Source organism: Danio rerio, chromosome 17, assembly GCF_052040795.2.
Source record: "Danio rerio strain M-AB ecotype USA chromosome 17, GRCz13ab, whole genome shotgun sequence".
Classification (NCBI taxonomy): domain Eukaryota; kingdom Metazoa; phylum Chordata; class Actinopteri; order Cypriniformes; family Danionidae; genus Danio; species Danio rerio.
This window is the reverse complement of record NC_141037.1, coordinates 26,759,043-26,776,898: the sequence shown is the minus strand read 5'-3', so window position 1 is coordinate 26,776,898 and position 17,856 is coordinate 26,759,043. Positions and strand designations below refer to the sequence as shown.

General features: G+C 37.7%; 1 protein-coding gene across 4 annotated transcripts; it reads right to left on the bottom strand.

The window, feature by feature from the left end:
- Positions 1–1,362: 1,362 nt before the first annotated feature.
- On the bottom strand, positions 1,363–17,704 carry srrm1 (serine/arginine repetitive matrix 1). Of its 4 annotated transcripts, none has more exons than NM_001365281.2 (17): positions 17,640–17,704; positions 17,001–17,090; positions 13,673–13,795; positions 10,030–10,200; positions 9,830–9,924; positions 9,418–9,612; positions 9,029–9,220; positions 8,810–8,926; positions 7,640–7,815; positions 7,385–7,465; positions 7,017–7,103; positions 6,708–6,849; positions 6,166–6,258; positions 5,331–6,074; positions 5,079–5,253; positions 4,267–4,443; positions 1,723–2,174 (listed from the first exon to the last, which is right to left on the bottom strand). In NM_001365281.2, the coding sequence occupies exons 1-17, from the start codon at positions 17,658–17,660 to the stop codon at positions 2,064–2,066; spliced, it is 2,790 nt and encodes a 929-aa protein (NP_001352210.2). In that variant the 5' UTR covers positions 17,661–17,704; the 3' UTR covers positions 1,723–2,063. The 4 variants fall into 4 exon arrangements, with proteins under 4 accessions (XP_087145003.1, XP_087145004.1, NP_001352210.2 ...); NM_213442.3 differs by having other exon boundaries at positions 1,723–2,167; XM_087288877.1 differs by lacking the exons at positions 13,673–13,795; positions 17,001–17,090; positions 17,640–17,704 and adding an exon at positions 13,228–13,358 and having other exon boundaries at positions 1,363–2,174.
- Between the last annotated feature and the right edge of the window lie 152 nt (positions 17,705–17,856).

The window sequence follows — 17,856 nt, the reverse complement described above, 5'->3', positions numbered from 1 at the left end:
GAGGTACTGCAAAGAGGAAAGGGCAAAAATTCCCAAAGACAGGAGTGCCAAGCTTGTGGCATCATTCAAAAACACTTGAGGCTGTAATCACTGCCAACGTTGCATCCACAAAGTATTGAGCAAAGGCTGTGAATTATTATGCACATGATTTTTCAGTTTTTTTTATATATAAATTTGGAACAATTAAAAATAATCTTTTTTTTCACATTGTGATTATGGGGTAATGTCTTTAGAATTTGAGGAAATAAATGAATTTAATCCACTTAGGAATAAGGCTGTAATAAAAAATTGTGGAAAAAGTACAACGCTATGAATACGTTTTCCGATACACTGTATAAAACTGGAGGAACTGATGTAACAATGGTTTTAAAATCATATTCTTTTTTTTTCTGTTTTTTGTCTTTGTTTTCCTTTTCTGTGTATATAGTTGTTGTTGCTACTGCTGCTGCTGTTGTTGCTGCTGCTTGTATTGCTCTGTGTTGCTTTAAGGTCAAAATATAAATATATTTAGACATGATTACTTACCATTTAAATAAACTTACTGTAATTAAAACCAACTATACAGTGGTTATAAAAGCAGAATACAAAAGCCAAATTATTTTCTTTTAGAAATTATCATCCTACCCGATGAAACCAAAACTACATTGCTCAAACAAAGGATAATTTGGTTGTTTACATTTTTATGCAAAAACACCACAATCGGGGGAAGAATCAAGTGTTCCAGTATTAGTTCAGCCCAAAACACTCCACATGAAATATATTTTGATGTCTTGTATCACATACAACGGATGTAAAGGGTGAACTCCTTAAAGATAGTCTTTGTTATTACCAAAGATCTTCCAGCACAATGCACAGCTGATCCAGAAACAAAGCTTTCCAGCACTTAGCCTGACCTCTAGGGACAGTATAAAGACAGACTGCATGTTTACCACCCATGTATTCCCACAGATGCCTGCAGCCAGAAGCAGGTGGCATTATAAAATAACAACCAAGGCAAAACATTGCTGCCTTAGGCTGATTTTCCAGATCAGCCATTATTAACCGCATTACACCTTTACAAACTCACTGAGCTTTCATCTGTGGCTAGTGAAGATTTCACATGGTGCTAAAAGGGAAAAAACAACAACATGAACAGCACTTGATTATCATGTGTCATTACCAGACCTGGGACACTACAGGCTTTCCAAAGAACCCAGTAAAAAGGGACTAGCAAACATATGCAAAACAGTTTTTTTGCATCCTAAATGTAATGCTGTCCACATTGTTAGCATGCTGGACGAGTCTGTCATTTACATTCATGATCATTGAAAGTGAAACAAAACAAACTGCAGATATGCACAATAATGCAACTTAAAAAAGGAATTTGAGACATTTTTCTTTCAATTTAATGTGACTTTCTTCAAAGTCAGACATTTCTGCAGGGTCCAACAATGTCAAACACAACTTAGGTTACAAAAAATAAGCAACAAAAAAAAAGAGAGAGATGAAAACAGACTTCGGATTTGTTCTCATGTGTACAGTGGAGCTCTCAAGCACTGCCACAATGCTCAGATGAACAGAGAGAGCAGTTTTACTTTATGGATCATGCACACAAGAGGACAAACACGCTGGGGTCTGCCGTCCATGCAAACAAAACTCTCGAAAAAAGTCCCGCGAAGGTTAAGAGAGAATCTATAGGCTAACTCGTACATTATTAACTCAGAACGGCAAATAAGCTTTTCATTTTTTTTTCATCATGACTGTAAAAGCAACACAGAAGGTGAGGGGTGTGGGGACTAAAAAAAGTTTTGTTTGGAACATTTCTTCTTGACAGTATTTAAGTGGTAAGGGTCAAAATCTGATGGAGAAACTTCAGCTGCTCACTCATTTCTATATCATAAAACACTTCAGCAATAAACATGCCAAAATAAAAATAAAAAAACAATTCCAAAACAAATGAAAAAAAAAAAAGTCTAGGGTGAATTTTAACAATTTGTACATTCTAAAGCTGAACCAACATCAAACATTTAAAATGCAGAGAGTGGAAGAGAAAAAGGGAAATGTGGGGTGCAGGAGAGATGCCCTCAGGACTGAGACGATGGAGACATCTGGGCCTTCCTCATTGAGCGGAGAGCTTTCTCACGTAGGTGCTTCTCCAGATCATCCAAACTGTCTTCTACTTCACTCTCTGATTCCTTCAAGAAAGGTAGCATTAATTATGTCTGACTCAAACATAAGTAGTATATTTAGATTTTACATTAGAGACAATACCTAACTCGTAAATTAGGGCTGGGTGATATGGCCATTTTAAAAAATCCCTGATTTTCACAAAAACTCAAATTTACGATTTAAATAATCCCCCCCCCCCCCCCCATAAAAAAATGCATAAAGTACTAACATACACTCCCCAGCCACTTTATTAGGTACACATCCAAATACTCATTGCAAAATTCTAATCAGCCAATGACATGGCAGCAACTCAATGCATTTAGGCGTGTTGACATGGTCAAGACAATCTGCTGCAGTTAAAACTGTGCATCAGAATGGGGAAGAAAGAAGATTTAAGTGCCTTTGAAAATGCCATGGTTGTTGGTGCCAGATGGGCTAGTCTGAGTTTTTCAGAAACTGCTGATCTACTGGGATTTTCACACACAACCACCTCTATGGTTCCACTGAGCGGCAGTTCTGTGAGCGCAAATGAATTGTTGATGCCACAGGTCAGAGGAGAATGGCCAGACTGGTTCCAGCTGAAAGGCAACAGTAACTCAAATAACCACTCGGTACAACCGATGTATGCAGAAGAGCATCTCTGAACACATCGAACCTTGAGGCAGATGGGCTACAGCAGCAGAAGACCACACCGGGTGTCCTGTCAGCTAAGAACAGGAAACTGAGGCTACAATTCGCAGAGTTTCACCAAAATTGGACAATAAAAGATTAGAGAAATGTTGCCTGGTCTGAAGAGTCTTGATTTCTGCTGCAACAGTCAGATGATAGTGTCAGACATTGGTGTCAACAACATGAAACCATAGATTTATCTTGCCTTGTATCAATGGATCAGGCTCGTGGTCGTGGTATAATGGTGCGGGGGATAATTTCTAGGCACACTTTATGCCCATTGGTACCAATTGAGCATGGTGTTAACGCCACAGCCTACCCGAGTATTGTTGCTAACCATGTACATTCCTTTATGACCACAGTGTACCCATCTTTGTATGGCTACTTCCAGCAGGATAACACGCCATGTCAAAGCACGAACCATCTCAGACTGCTTTCTTGAACATGACAATGAGTTCAGTGTACTCAAATGGCTGGCACCTGAAAGATTACTCTAGCCTAGTGCACTGAGCAAGTCTGACAGTGTTGATATTTACAGTAATGAACATCTTTACAGCTGGGTCACATCATTTATCCGAAAACAGCAACGTTGGATTCCAACATTAGATGGGTAACAGTCATAGATATTTACATTGTATATATCTATAGGTAACAATTCCTTTCATATGCGCATCTTTTCTTTTAATCGTCTTATCCATTAATGCTACTTTTCATTGTGAGAATACAATGTGTGGCACACAGTTACCAACTTCTGTGTCTCACGGTTAAATGCGTTTTTTTTGCCAGGCGTGTTTGTGCACCTGTGCTGTTTTTCGTTTCATTTCAAAGATCGCATAATTTCTCCGAGTTCTCTTCTGCTTGCTGCATGTTGTTTGTGTGTTTCTATGGCAATGCGGGGGAAACTACAGGAGCCCAGAGGTAAAAAAAACAATTTTCATTCAAACAAATCAATGTGAACTTACTTCACACTCGAGTTACCCAATAAAATCTATTTATCGCCCAGCCCTAATAGAAATAGAATCATAGAAGGGATGAATATATATATATATATATATATATATATATATATATATATATATATATATATATATATATATATATATATATATATATTCAGCAACAAAAATCAACATTTTTTTTCCAGAAGGATATTGTAATATGAAGACTAGAATAATGACAGCAAATTCTGCTTTGCAATCACAGAAGTCAAATACATCTTAAAATATGTTGATGTATGCTAGTCATGCTAAATTTTGTCATGCTAAATTTTAATATTTCTATTTTTTTTTAATAACTGCAGGATTTGTAAGCATTACAGACGTTTTTAACAACCATTTACAATGCCTTTCTGACTCCAAACATTTTAAAATCGCAGTGTGGTAAAATGAAGAGATGTTTGCATTACACTGGAGAATTTGCTTTTAAACAGCTTTAAAAGTGTAACTTCACCTTTTTCTGGTCAGAGTCTGGCTCTGCTTCCGGTCCATGTCCTCCTGTCGCCCCACCACTCTTTTCTTCTCCACCCTTCTCCTTTTTCTGTTTCTTATGCTTCTTGTGTTTCTTATCTTTCTTGTGTTTCTTTTCTTTCTTCTTTTTCTTCTTCTTACCACCTTCTGCATCAGAGTTCTACAGAACAAACAAAGATGTTTAGCAACTGTAATATACACTTTTTTTGCATTAAGGGTGTTCACACTGGTTGTTCAGTTCTTTTGGTCTTGACCAAATAAGAAACACATTTAGTATACATATAATTTAGTATATAAGTTGACTTTTATTCACGCTTGCTCACACTGTATGTGGGTGCATTTTAGACAACTTTTTTAATCAGTTGGAAAGGGTAAGAACTTACAAATAGTGCACAAGTAGAATTTCTCCTTTACACACACAATTAAAAATCTGTTTCAAATCCATTGCCTATATTGAACATTACATTTTTAACTATACAATAAGGAACACAGTGACTATGAAAAAAATTAGGTGTGCATGAAAACTGTCCCTGAACCTCTTTTTGGTGGGCATCAAGTTCAGATAAGAGCAATCACCTCAATAAACAGCATTAACAGAGCAACCGCACACGATTATCAAATCAAACTTTCCAAGTGTGAACACACCCTATTTTGCATAAGGTAGACCCTAAACCAGATGTTTTAATAATTTTATATTTCTAAAACAAAAAGGCTGAAAACTCTAGAAGCCAAAAAACAAACCAAAGCTTTTAGGATGCAGAGGTGTGGTTCTCGCTGATTGCAAGAGTGGCATACCTTGTTAGGTGAAGGGCTCGGGGAGACACTGCTGTTCTTTTTGGCAGGTGGAGGTGGAGAACGGCTAGTGGAGCGAGAGGGTGAGACTGAAGCAGGCCGCTTCTGAGCCGGAGGAGGAGAAGCAGATGGTGAACGTGAAACCTGCCTCCTTTCTGGCGGAGGACTCTGAGAACCTCTACAAATGGACAGCAACAATCAAACATTCGCACATCTGCATTACACAAATAAAAGCACCGCTCTATAAAAACATACCTCTGCGATTTGCGCGGTTCTGGAGTGCGGGAAACCCTGCGAATGGGTCTGGTGCTGTGTGATGGTGATGTCTGCCGTCTTTGTCTCTGCGGGGAGGAACCAGAGGCTCCATATCTACCTGGAGGACTGGAAGACACTCGGGTAGTGTGGGCAGGGGGAGAGGACCGGGTGTCTCTGCCCCGTTGGGCTGCAGGGGGATTTGGAGAGTTTCGGCGGTGACGAGGAGGAGGTGAAGCAGAAGAGGGTGGAGTACGTCTTTTTCCTGGACTGGTGCCACGACTCCTTTTGGGGGATCGAGAGGTGTGACGTTTAGTCACAGGGGAAGGTGACCCTCTATGCTTGGGCATGGGAGAAGGAGAACTTCTACGTTGCGGGGCAGGTGAGGGAGAATTTCTGCGTTTAGACACAGGTGAAGCACATGTTCTACGTTTAGACATGGGTGATGGAGACCTTCTGTGTTTAGCCACAGGGGAAGGCGATGTTCTACGTTTTGACACCGATGGAGATGTTCTGCGTTTTGACATCGGTGATGGAGACTTTCTGCGTTTGGGGGGAGGTGATGGAGACATTCTGCGTTTGGGGGGAGGTGAAGGAGGTATTCTACGCTTGGGCATGGGTGAAGGAGACCTTCTTCGTTTGGGGGGAGACCCTGATGACCGTCTCTTTTGGGCTGGAGAAGGGGAGGGGGGACTGTATCGACGCTGAATTGGGGGAGTAAATCGCCGGGGAGGTGGAGATGGAGACCTGAGACCGGAAGGAGAGAAGAAAGAAGACTCAAAGCAAGATGCATTTCAAACCAAATCCAGAAGAGCTCAAGAACTCAGCTGAACCTTACCTGCGTCTTGGGGGAGGAGAGGGTGACCTGCGGCGGCGAACAGGAGATTGTGAACGATGTCTACGTCCAGGAGGTGACGGAGAACGTCTTTTTCTGAAGGATAAGACAAGATTTTCATACCAGGATACAAGGACATCTACTTTTTTTTTTTTTTAGAATAAACTCCATTTGTTTAAAAGATTAGCAAGTTTTGGGAGGCTTTGGAATGAGGAAAAGTAAATGTAAAATGTCACAACTTCACTGGCTGCATTGCATTATCGATCCACTAAAAACTTGCATGTTGATAATCTACATACTTCACGTTTAATAGCTTATAACATAAGCGGTAGGGGTTAAAGTTTCTCATTATTAATAATGCTTTTCTCTACACAGCCTTTTTAGTGCCACATTCAATTTGGATGGACATACATTAGGACTAATAAAGGTTTTTTTTTTTTTACCCAAAAGGGGTAAAAAGTAGATTGACCGAGTAGATTGACCTTTTAGGGGTATTGTATGTCAAACACAGATGTAAAGCACATGCAAACATTGTTGACTTGTACCTTGGGGATGCATCTCTGTGCCGCCTCCGTGGTGATGCAGGTGAATGACTCCGTCTCCTCCTGATTTCACCATTCCTGGCACCTGCACCTCTATTCTGCCTCCTTGGACCTTCATCTTCAGATGAAGAGGATGAACCTGTGTCTAAGTAAAAATAAACCCAACATGACAACAAATTGAAACAAGTACTAGCATATAATATCCACACAACTCCTAGGTGCATGTACAGGTCTGAGAAGGAGGATAGAGAGAGTCAGAGAGAGAAGGAAAGAGGACAAATAAGTGTGAAGTAAATTTTAAAAGGTGGTAACCTGAAGAGGATTGCTGATTTTGTCTGCGATACTGACGTCGCTGCTGGACAGAATCTGCTGTTGACCCTTTGCCCAACTTATCCTCCTCTGAAACGCAAAGCAAAGTCCTTCAGTGCCCAAGAAACAGCCTCATGCCCAAAAACACACACCAATGATATACAAAAGCACAGCCAAACACCTGTTACATGCACCACCTTCTTAATCTTTGAAGCCGCCATAAGAAACTTGTACCACAAGAGTTGCTATACAATAAGTTTTCCATACGTAACAGTTTTTCTAGTTTAAAAGCCAGAGAGACTTTTTGACAACCTGCCAGCTTCTATAATGATATTCATTTCAATCTGCAAGCTTGAAGAGCCAAGCCTCACCTGAATCTGATGCATCAGATCGCCTGGGTTTTGGAGAGGGAGAGCGAGAGTCATTTCTTCCACCAGGCCTGTGCTTCACAGCTGAAATTTTTAGATGCATTACAGTCAGAATCACTTTACTGCCAAAAATATACTATACTCAACATGACAATGAACGCTTCAGATTTACACAACAATGTACACAATCTATAACCACAGGTCATTTATTTTCATTTAAGCCATTTTAAATAAAAAGAATTGCATTCTATGATGTACCTGAAGGGCTGGTGTCTGGTCCTGAAGGACTGCGGCCTCGTCTTCTTGGGGGGCTGGAGAGGTCCGTGCGACGTGCAAGTTTTCTGGGTGGGGTCGCTGACCCTCGTTTTCCTGCTCTCTTGTGGGGCGACCGAGAGGAGGAGCTGCCTGAGGAGGAGCGGGAGCGAGACCGCCGCCTGGTGGACCAATAAAGTATAGGTGAAATTCGGTAGTTGAGATGCAGATGACAAAAAAAAAAAATAAATAAAATAAAATTATATATATATATATATATATATATATATATATATATATATATATATATATATATATATATATATATATATATATATATATATATGATTGAAAATACAAATTGTTACAAAATTCAGTGTTAATTCGATAGGACTTAACAGTAGCATTTAAATAATTTGAGCTTCTTTTTTAACATTAGCCAATTTAGCATTTTTTTTAACAGCCATTAGTAGGCCCACACAAAATCTGCGCCACAGAAATCTGCAGATTTCCAGATTTTCAGTCCATCATGTCCATTTAATTACTTGTGAAAGTGAGTGTAAATTTGTATTTATTTAGTTTTTAAATAATTTCACTAATTACTGAAATATAATAACAGTAACATATTAAAACGTCCATAGGATTTATTGACAATATAGTTTGTAAATTAATATTTTCTGTCTTTTAGTAGAGATATACAAGAGACTTGCTTTGTTTACTAAATAATTGGATCTAATTGGATTTGTAAGGTAAGCATTAAATAAAAAGTATTTTTTTATTTCATATATTAAGTTTTTAGTTACGATACTCCTAAAATCATTCCTCAAAAATACTTCGATTTTTGTTTTTACTAAATTCTAAGCAGAAATTGCAAAAAATGTTTGCAGATTCTGTCTGGCCCTAGTCAGTCATATTTTAACATTAGTATTCAGTATCTCAGGTTTCAATAGAAATAATTTTAATATGATTATTTGGCTATGAAGAAATACTGCATTTCATTATAAATCATCCTTGTTGCTTGTTTTTTTTCTGGACACTTTTTTCAAATGAAAAATTCAGAAGAACAGCATTTATTTGAATCAAGTTTTTTTAATGGTCTTCACTATTACTATTTGATGAATGGATCCTTGCTGAATAAAATATTGCTGAAAAAAAAAGTGAGAGAGGGAGACTTACCTGCGAACAGGTGAGCGGCTACGTCTATGTCTAGAGGGAGGCTGGCGTCTAGGAGGACTCCTCCGTCTCGGAGAGATTCGCCTTCTGGGACTCGTTCTCCGGCGAGGAGAGAATGACCTACAAGTAGAGATATTATTTAACCCATAAATCACATTAGCAGGTAAACAAAAATAAAATCTAAGAAAAAAAAATAATGCGACTTCAAATAACATTTCTCACCTAGAGCGGGATCGAGGTCGTCTGCGTGAGCGAGGTGATCGAGAACGAGAGCGGTGGCGTGGACGATCTTTGCGCCCATCCTTCTCCCTGTCCCTGGGTTTAGGCCGGTCCTCTGATTTTGACGTTTTGTCTGGAGAGGACTCTTTCACAGGCTCTGACACTGAGTCCGGCTTCATTTCAGTCACAAGATCACTAACAGATGAAAATGACAGTTTATTATATCAGTCTGGAAATCCACAATGCTACCAAAATTCTGCAATTTTTAGGTCATTCTTTTAGATTGAAAGTGAAACTTGCATATGAATCTGAATCTGTTTTCTTAAGCATTTAAGAGGACAATGGTAACTTGAAGCAGTAAAATCTAGAATATGTCAGATTTCCAAAGTCACCTGGTAGATGAAGCTTCCTGAATGAGTGGCTCTGGTTTGGAGCTCTCTGACTGGTCTGGTTCTCGCTTCGGTTCTTCTTTATGATTGGGTGGACTGGAAGGTGGTGAAGCGGCTGGGCTTATTTTTCGTCGAGGAGAGCGAGAACGAGAAGGACTGGATTTACGATCACGCTTCACAGGGGAGCGAGACTTTCTCCTGCAATTAAAAGAGAAGCAGAAAAAAAAAAACGCGATTTAGAACAAGGTTGATTGTTATGCAACATTTTATATCATTTACAGACAATTGTGACAATTTGTTAGTCGCGATTTTTTTAAGAATAAATATTTATTTTATGAATTCAAATTCTGACACCACAAAAACAATAGAAAAATAATGGAAAAATCAATGAATAAGGATCTAGAGCAAAACCAACCGTTTAGGGCTTTTTGACTGAGCTCTTTCTTTGTTCTCCTTCTCCCTTTTATCTTCATCTACTTTTTTTAGAGAGGCGAGTTTCTCCTGTTCAATCTGAAACAAGCAGAAGGAAAAGTTTAATTTTAGTATAATTACAACATCAGTTAACACAAAACCAATAAAAATGAGCAAATGAGATCAGACCCAGTTCTTCATCACCTGTCTCTGTTTGATCTCCTCTTTCTTCTGCTCCAGGAAGGCTGATGGGATACCGGCAATGTTCTCCTGGGCGCTTAACAACAGTGGCCAGAGGTCTTTCATGAACTCCCGAGCATTCTTTCCATTCAGAAAACCTGTCAAATTAATCTGCATCATCTTTCCATCTGGATTCTGCAACACAAAAAGCAGGGGAGGAAGAGAGAAGGGGAGAAAACCAAGCAGTTAATACTGACACCGAACAAGAGCACAGAATTCTGATAGTCTACCTAGACCTTCCTTTCCTGAACATCAGTAAACAGCTGCTTTTCAACAAGAGCCCAGTACCTGCGGGCCTCAAAATGGTTTCTATAACCAACAGCCACAACAGAATGTTATGCATTTATTTTTATTTTTTTTACTTTTAAACCAATTGAATGAAAAAAGTTAAAATCAAGAACACTTTTAAAGTGTATAAACTCCCTCTGAGCATGCATTACAAGTTTACAAGGTATCATCTGAACTGAGATGAACCCTCCCAGTTCACATCCCCCCGTCAAGGAGCAATAAGACCCTCCCAACCACTATGGCTGTCTCATCCTGTGCAATATCAAACTCCTGAGAGATAGAAACATTACAGTCCACAAACAGAGTGCATCAAAACCCCACAAAGCAAGAACAGTCCAGTTGTCTTCAGTGTGAGTGGCGCAGGCTCTGTGGGCTGGGGGGGCGGAGAAAGGCGCTCCATTGGCTGGCCTCCGCCTCACTACCGCATCACACTCAATCACCTTGAGTTTAATGCTATATCATTTATCTAAATTGCAAGAGACGAACAAGCAATAATGAGTACACAAGGCATAGAAAAGGTTTTATTAACAACAAAATGAAGAGGAAAATCAATCCTATTAGACCCGTTAACTAAGACACACGTGCTAAATCGTGCTCCTGAAGATGTGCACCAGAGTTCGGTTTTAAGAAGAGCTGGAGCAGAAGTTTGCAATGAAGTAGATCTTCAAGAGCAGGACTGAGCACCTGCTGTTCTAAAATAAGGCCTATACAAATGTGTCTGACTTTATACAGGTCAAGCTCTCTCAACAGGATCTGTGGAATAATTGAAACATTTACTTCTTTTTTTAGATGCCAAAGACTTTTAAGTATTGACTTACTTGCATTCTACAGCAATGAATTTATATTGGCACAATGAAACCATGCGAGGAAGAGTGATATATATATCAGTTATCTCTGTGTGCGCTTGCATAAAAACATTTTGAAAATCTTATATAATTATGGTGCAGGCTCTTTAATAAAATACTACAATATTATCCAGTAGGGCTGTGCAATTAATCGAAAATCCGATTTTGGCTTCCAACAATTATGAAAAACCATTAATCGAGATGAACGATTATTACATTATTTACCGCCCCCTTTCCAGTTGTAAACATTTGTTGCTCTTAAAAGCACGAACTAAACCGCATGCTCCTGTTTGTGTGTGTGCAGCGAGCACACACAGTCAGAAGCATGCGGTCAGCATTCGGTCTCATTCGCACACGGTGACGAGCAGAGCGCACATCTAAAGTCATTAATGTGAGCGTTTTAATTTTCAAATAGGCGTCCATACGCGGTGTTTAGTGATTATTCATATTAACCCTCATTTGTGTAATAAACAAACGAGTTGAGAATCAAAAGAAACGTAAAAGCGAAACCTTTAAAGTGACAGCGCACTATTTCTGCTACCGCCTGTTTCGATCAGTATTAATCAAATAAAAAAAGGAGAAAATCCCTTACTGCTCTTGAATGAAGGACTTTTGTAGCTTAAGTGTTATTTTATTGTATTTATTTCTCTTACCTTTGCAGGGAGGAAAATAACTGTTGAAGTCAGAATTATTAGCCCTCCAGAATATTAGCAACCCGTTTCCCCCAAATTTTGTTTAATGGAAACATTTTTTTTAAACACATTTCTAAACATAGTAGTTTTAATAACTCATTTATAATAACTGATTTCTTTTATTTTTGCTATGATGACAGCACATGATATTGGACTAGAAATTTTTCAAAATACAAGCATTCAGATTCAAAGTGCGATTCGAAGGCTTAATTAGGGTCATTGTTAAGTCATTGTGTAACAGTAGTTTCTTCTGCAGACAATAAAAAATATACATTGCCTTAAGGGGCTTATAATATTGACCTTAAAATAAGTTTCAAAATATTTAAACCTGCTTTTATTCTAGCTGAAATAAAAAGACTTTCTCCAAAAGAAAAAAATATTAGAGAAAATACTATTAAAATTCCTTGCTCTGTTAAACATAATTTGGGAAATAATTATTTAAAAAATTCACAGGAGCACTAATAATTTTGACTTTAACAGTAATCATTTTGAATAATCGTGATTACAATTATGACAAAAATAATCAATCGCAAAAAATCAAGTAATGCACCCTTCATTTAAATATGCGAGCATATTTACTATACAAAAAAAAAGTTAATTAATTGTTAGCAAGTTAAAATGTTTATTCAAGATTTTGATTTTAGAGTGATTCAACAAACTTTTTATTCTTTTCATCCTGGCAGTCATAATCGCTGTAATTAAATTACAAATAACTGTAATTAAATGTTTTATTTTAACAAAGAAAAGATGACTAAATTATTCTCTTAGGTATATCATATTATTCCACAAACACTGTTGATTAAGCTCAACTTGAAGAATTTCTTCAAATTACTATATGGCTATGCCATGACAAATTAAAAGTATGTTTTAGACTAAGGAAACACCTTAATGTATTATAAATAAGAGCAAATACCTCTCTGGAATCCCAGCAAAATCTTCCTGAAAATTAAATCTGTACAGACTAAAATAGCAACTAATACAGAGAGCCTATCTAAAACAGATAAAAAGGGTCACGTCTCTTTTTTTCGTACTGTTTAAAGGCACAATCATACAAAAAACAAAGTCTTTAATAACTGACAGATGAGCAAGTAACTGAGACTCAAGTAAAAAAAAAAAACAAGTCTCTTACACTACCAATGTTGTACTGCATTATCATCCTACATGCAAAATCATCTTTTCATTTTATTCCTTAATAGTTTTCATTTCCATAAAAGTGATAAATCAGGCCTTTATGTTTAAGATGTACTGCTAAACTTTGACTAAAACAGAAAGGCACAAATGATCAAGCTGAAATGACTCTACCACTGGCACAATGTCAAGCCCTGCTCATAACTCACCTCAAAAAATAAAGCTCATCATCAAGGGAGAGTTGGATTCAGAGAGACTTTGGGCTCAGTTGAGATCTAATTAGGAGTTGGTGCTATACTTCAGATGCAAGGAATAAGATCCATATTGGTTCAGGCCTTTTAAATCATAAATCACATCAACATTAGAACATTGCTGTTCAGAAGGAACGGTGTCACAAATCATTTCTTCAGAGAGAAATATATCTTTTTACCCCCTTTTCTGTCTTTTTTTAAATCAGGCAGACAGTTTAACACTGTGATGTTAGATGTTTCTGCTGTTACATCTTCACATGACAAATGTTTCAAATAACTGTCAGCGGTTATTCATTGATCTTCAAACCTTCTCTTCTTTCCAAAGCACAACACATCTAATATAGACTGCAGCATGTGTATAAAAAAATAAAACAAGAGCGGGAAGAGCAAGGTGGGGGTCTACCTTTTCCTCCAGCTGGTTAAAGACAAATTCAATGACCACATCATCCTCGAAGCCAAGTATCTCTGTCACACGCTGGGTTATCCAGGGCTTGATGACTTCCAGGTTGACCTTGGTCATATCCACCTAAAACCACATCATAAAATAATCATAATTACAGGATCTTTACTTGTATTGAGCTAAAAATGGTTTATTGTCAAATTACAAATCAGAAATAACCTAAAATGATGATTTGCTTTGCAAAATTACTTTGTATAAATACCTAAATTTTTAGTTCTTCTAAATATTACTTGCAGAAAAAGAAGCCCCGTTTTCACTGCTATAAAATGTGTTTTTACATGTACACTAGGGCTGCACAATATATAGTTTCAGCTTCGATATTGCAATGTGTGCCAGAGATGCGCGGTTGGCGGTTATAGCCGCGGACTCCGCGGATAAACCGCGGATCGGGCGGATGACGTTACGAAAAAATAATATTTTAATTAAATTCGGGCGGGTGGCGGGCGGTTGTACTGTTTTTATATTCATAGCTGGCGCACCAACGAAAAAGCCTAGGACTGACTTCACAGAATGGGAGGAGGAATCGGATACATTAATTCTGGATGTAGTGTACAAAAGTATTCCTCTACAAACTTCCGTATAGACGGATCAGCATAGGAAAATCTACTTTCCTTTTGGGAGAAATAAGGCCAGGCATTCCCATGACTACAGCACCTTTCCAAGAGAATTCTATGCATTTCAGCAACAAGTGCTGCGAGCGAGTGCTCCTTCAGTGCAGCAGGGCGCAGTGGCTATGCAGGCACTCCCGTCTGAATCCTGACACTGTAGATGCCATTTTATTCCTGCATTGTGCCAAGAAAAAATCAAACTAGACCTAAGGTCAGGCATATTAAACCAATTAGCCTATGTTATTTAGGCTGCACATATGTTCAATATAAACTTTTGAGTTTGGTCAGCTGATAATTTTACGTTCATATTGGTTTAGCCTATTCTATTCTAGACATGTTGGCCTCGCTTTTACGTTCCGAGGCTAAGGTTATTTTGCCAGAATTTCTGTCGCAAATTTAATGGCGTAGTATTTCGTTATGCTTCAAGTTTGAGGGGAATGGGGATGATCCTAAGTCCATGGGTTATTGGGGCACTTGTCATACATGCACTTAGCCTTGTCAGGTTCGCTCAAAGAGGAATGGCATATCTATTTTTCTAATTTAATTTCTAATTGTGGGGGTGACTGAGCCTACAAGGCTTAGGCACAATATGACGTTTTTATTAAAAAATTTTCAACTGTTTGTCAAAGCATGCGACAATAGCCTATGCCTACATTAAGATATTTATGTTATTTTTTTTTTACTGCCTGTTGTTTCTTTTGGCATATAAAATAGGTATTGTCTGATAGAGATATCAATAAAGGTTAATCTGTGTCGCAGAACTGTGTTGTTTCCGATTTCTACAAGCTCAATAACATCCAAAGCAAAAAATAAAAAATAGTCGAAAAACTGTGCCCATTAATTATATGTGGAAGGCAAGCAGGTACATTTTTGGGGTTGCTATGGACAACTACAAATGTAAACATTATTAGGCTATAATGCAAATGACTTATTCTATCTATTTACTAAAAAATTAAGTGAAATAGGCATTTAGTAGTAGACTAAATAGCAGCATGTTGAAATGATGTGTCAATGCGTTTTCTATTAGGCTACAATAAAAAAAAAAAAGTTGTACAGTACAGTGCGTTTAATTTAGGCTATTTATTTACTTTTGTCCCTGTGCGCCGATTGGAGACAGAGTTCACTGCTGATATTCTGAGAGCTCGGGTGCTTCTCATTTCTTATTTGTGCATCCTCGTTTCCTTTCCTTGCTTTCTTTCCTCGTGTTTCCACCCCACCGGGATAACGTTACGAGGGAAGGACGCAAGGAAAAGACTGAAGGACCGAGGAATCGAATCAAGTGAAAAGACACGTCCTCGTATCTTTAGCGTAACTTCAAAGCGTCGTCAATTAATGACTTGCACGTTTGGATTAGCTGCATGTCTACATTAAAGTCATTCTCTATTATATAATGATCAATGAAGAAACATTCATTTAATAAAAAAAGGAATAAGCCATTCAAATAAAGAGCCCAATCAGCAGATGGCGGGCGGGTGCGGTTTTAAAAATTGGTCAAAAATGTTAGTGCGGATGGATGGCGGACGGATGATGAATTTTGTCATGCGGTTGCGGATGAAATAATAGTCCATCCGCGCATCTCTAATGTGTGCATCTGCAATAGTCACATTGCAAGATATGCATAGTTGAGTCTGAATTATAGTTGGCAGGAGCTACAGAATTGTATTTAATCACTCTATTTATATAAAACTTATCCGATGTATAAAAAAAACAGTTTTTTTTAGATTGTTTGTCTCGTTTTTAATACAAATATCTACATTTCAAAGCAAAAACAAGATTATTTTTCTCCACTGGAAGATAATTGGTTTTTTTTGTTTTTAAGAAAAACCTATTTTTCATTATTTAGCTTTTTTTCTTCTGAAGGTTAAAAAAAATATAGCTTCTTTAAATAAGTATTTTTAAGGGTTTCTCCACCTTAAATTGGAAAGGACAGTGGTGGATGCAAACAGGAAGGCATTGGGAGCAAAGAGAGGGGAAGGGTTAGAAAATCGCACTCAGATCGCTGTGAGCACCTTGGCGTTTTATGTCGGCACGCTTATCCACTAGACTATTGGTGCTGACTAATATTGTTATTTGATCTAAGAATGAAATATCAAAACAAAAAAGATTTTTTTTTTGCATTGCGATTAGTCAATTTCTGTACCTGAATACTGTTTATAACAGGGATTATTTCTGAATACCCAGAAATCATATAGAGATATTCAAACCACCTGGTGAAACTATTAATATTGCAATATTTATCACAGAAAAATAAAATATCGCAATATCAGAATTTTCCAATATGGTGCAGCCCTAATGTACACAATTTATAATTACACCACTTTTCAGACCTAGGACGACCTGTTGGTTGGAATATGCACTGTGTAATAACCTTGAACAATTTTCAGACTTTGCAAAAAAAAAAAAAAAAGATTTACAATTTAGTTATTTATTGAGAACACTCTTAATGTAATGTTAAGAGAACATTTAGATATGATACTTTCCAGGCTTTAAACTAAACAACTAACGTTACAGTGAAGTTTAAATCCCATCTGGTCAGGGCTCTTAAACTACACGTCACTAATAGTTACTAATGTATCAACGATTTTGTAACATTATAGATGTTTTTACTGTCACTTAATGCATCGTTTGTGAATCCAAGTATAATTATGTTTAACTTTTTCTACCTTTTTCTCCAGACATTCTGCAAACTTCAGCTGCTTCAAGAGTTTCTTGTGTTTGTTGCTGAAGCGGTTATCCTGCTCCGCACTGGTGCCCTGAAATCATAGAAACGCATCATTAAAACAAAACGTGCTTCGAGAAAACAGGAACAAAAAATTCATATGGTTACTTTTCTTCCATTGAAAGGCCGAGGCAAAAGAAATGCGAGTAGTATTATTTCACCCTTTCAGTGGGATATGAGTAATCATGTATATACGCAAAAACTAGACTAACGTTACACAGATTATTAGGCTAACGTCGTAGCACAGGACCACTTAATTTCGGTTTCAGTCTGTATTACACATGCGTAACATCGCTAATCCCAGAACCGCTGACTTTTTTTAACGTTACATTTGAGTTTATTTGTAACAACAATTGTGATAATAGGTAATTAAACGCGCCTATGTCTTCAAATCTGCTGTTCCTGTTAATCTGTGCGGTATTTTCTGGTTACCTCACGCAGCCGCCATTACAGCCACACTCCAATGAACACATATAAAATATCCTTAAAACAACGAGCCGGTCAAACAATTGATAAACAATAGATGCATAACAACACACTCGATGTTTATAGAGCATAATTTGTAAAAGAATATAACACTTACGCGGAAAAAACCCGCGTCCATTTCTGTCGTGTGTCAATATGGCACGATGTCCCACAATCCACTGCGACACGATAGCTCTCTGACCTCACTTCCGGAAGTTGAGCAGTCATGTGCCTAGAGACGGTCTTTAATTTCATTATTTTAAAATAAGATTTTTATAAAAATTAGTTTTACGATATTTCAATGATAATGTAATATAAAACTTATTTAGTTACAG

Excerpts from the sequence above, each read along its gene's own strand:
- srrm1 (NM_001365281.2), bottom strand. The coding sequence starts at position 17,660 with ATGGACGCGGGTTTTTTCCGC. Across the intron at positions 9,221-9,417 it reads CAGGAAGCTTCATCTACCAG|TGATCTTGTGACTGAAATGA; the intron begins GTGACTTTGGAA and ends TTCATCTGTTAG. Across the intron at positions 2,175-4,266 it reads CAGACTCTGACCAGAAAAAG|GAATCAGAGAGTGAAGTAGA; the intron begins GTGAAGTTACAC and ends CCTTTCTTGAAG.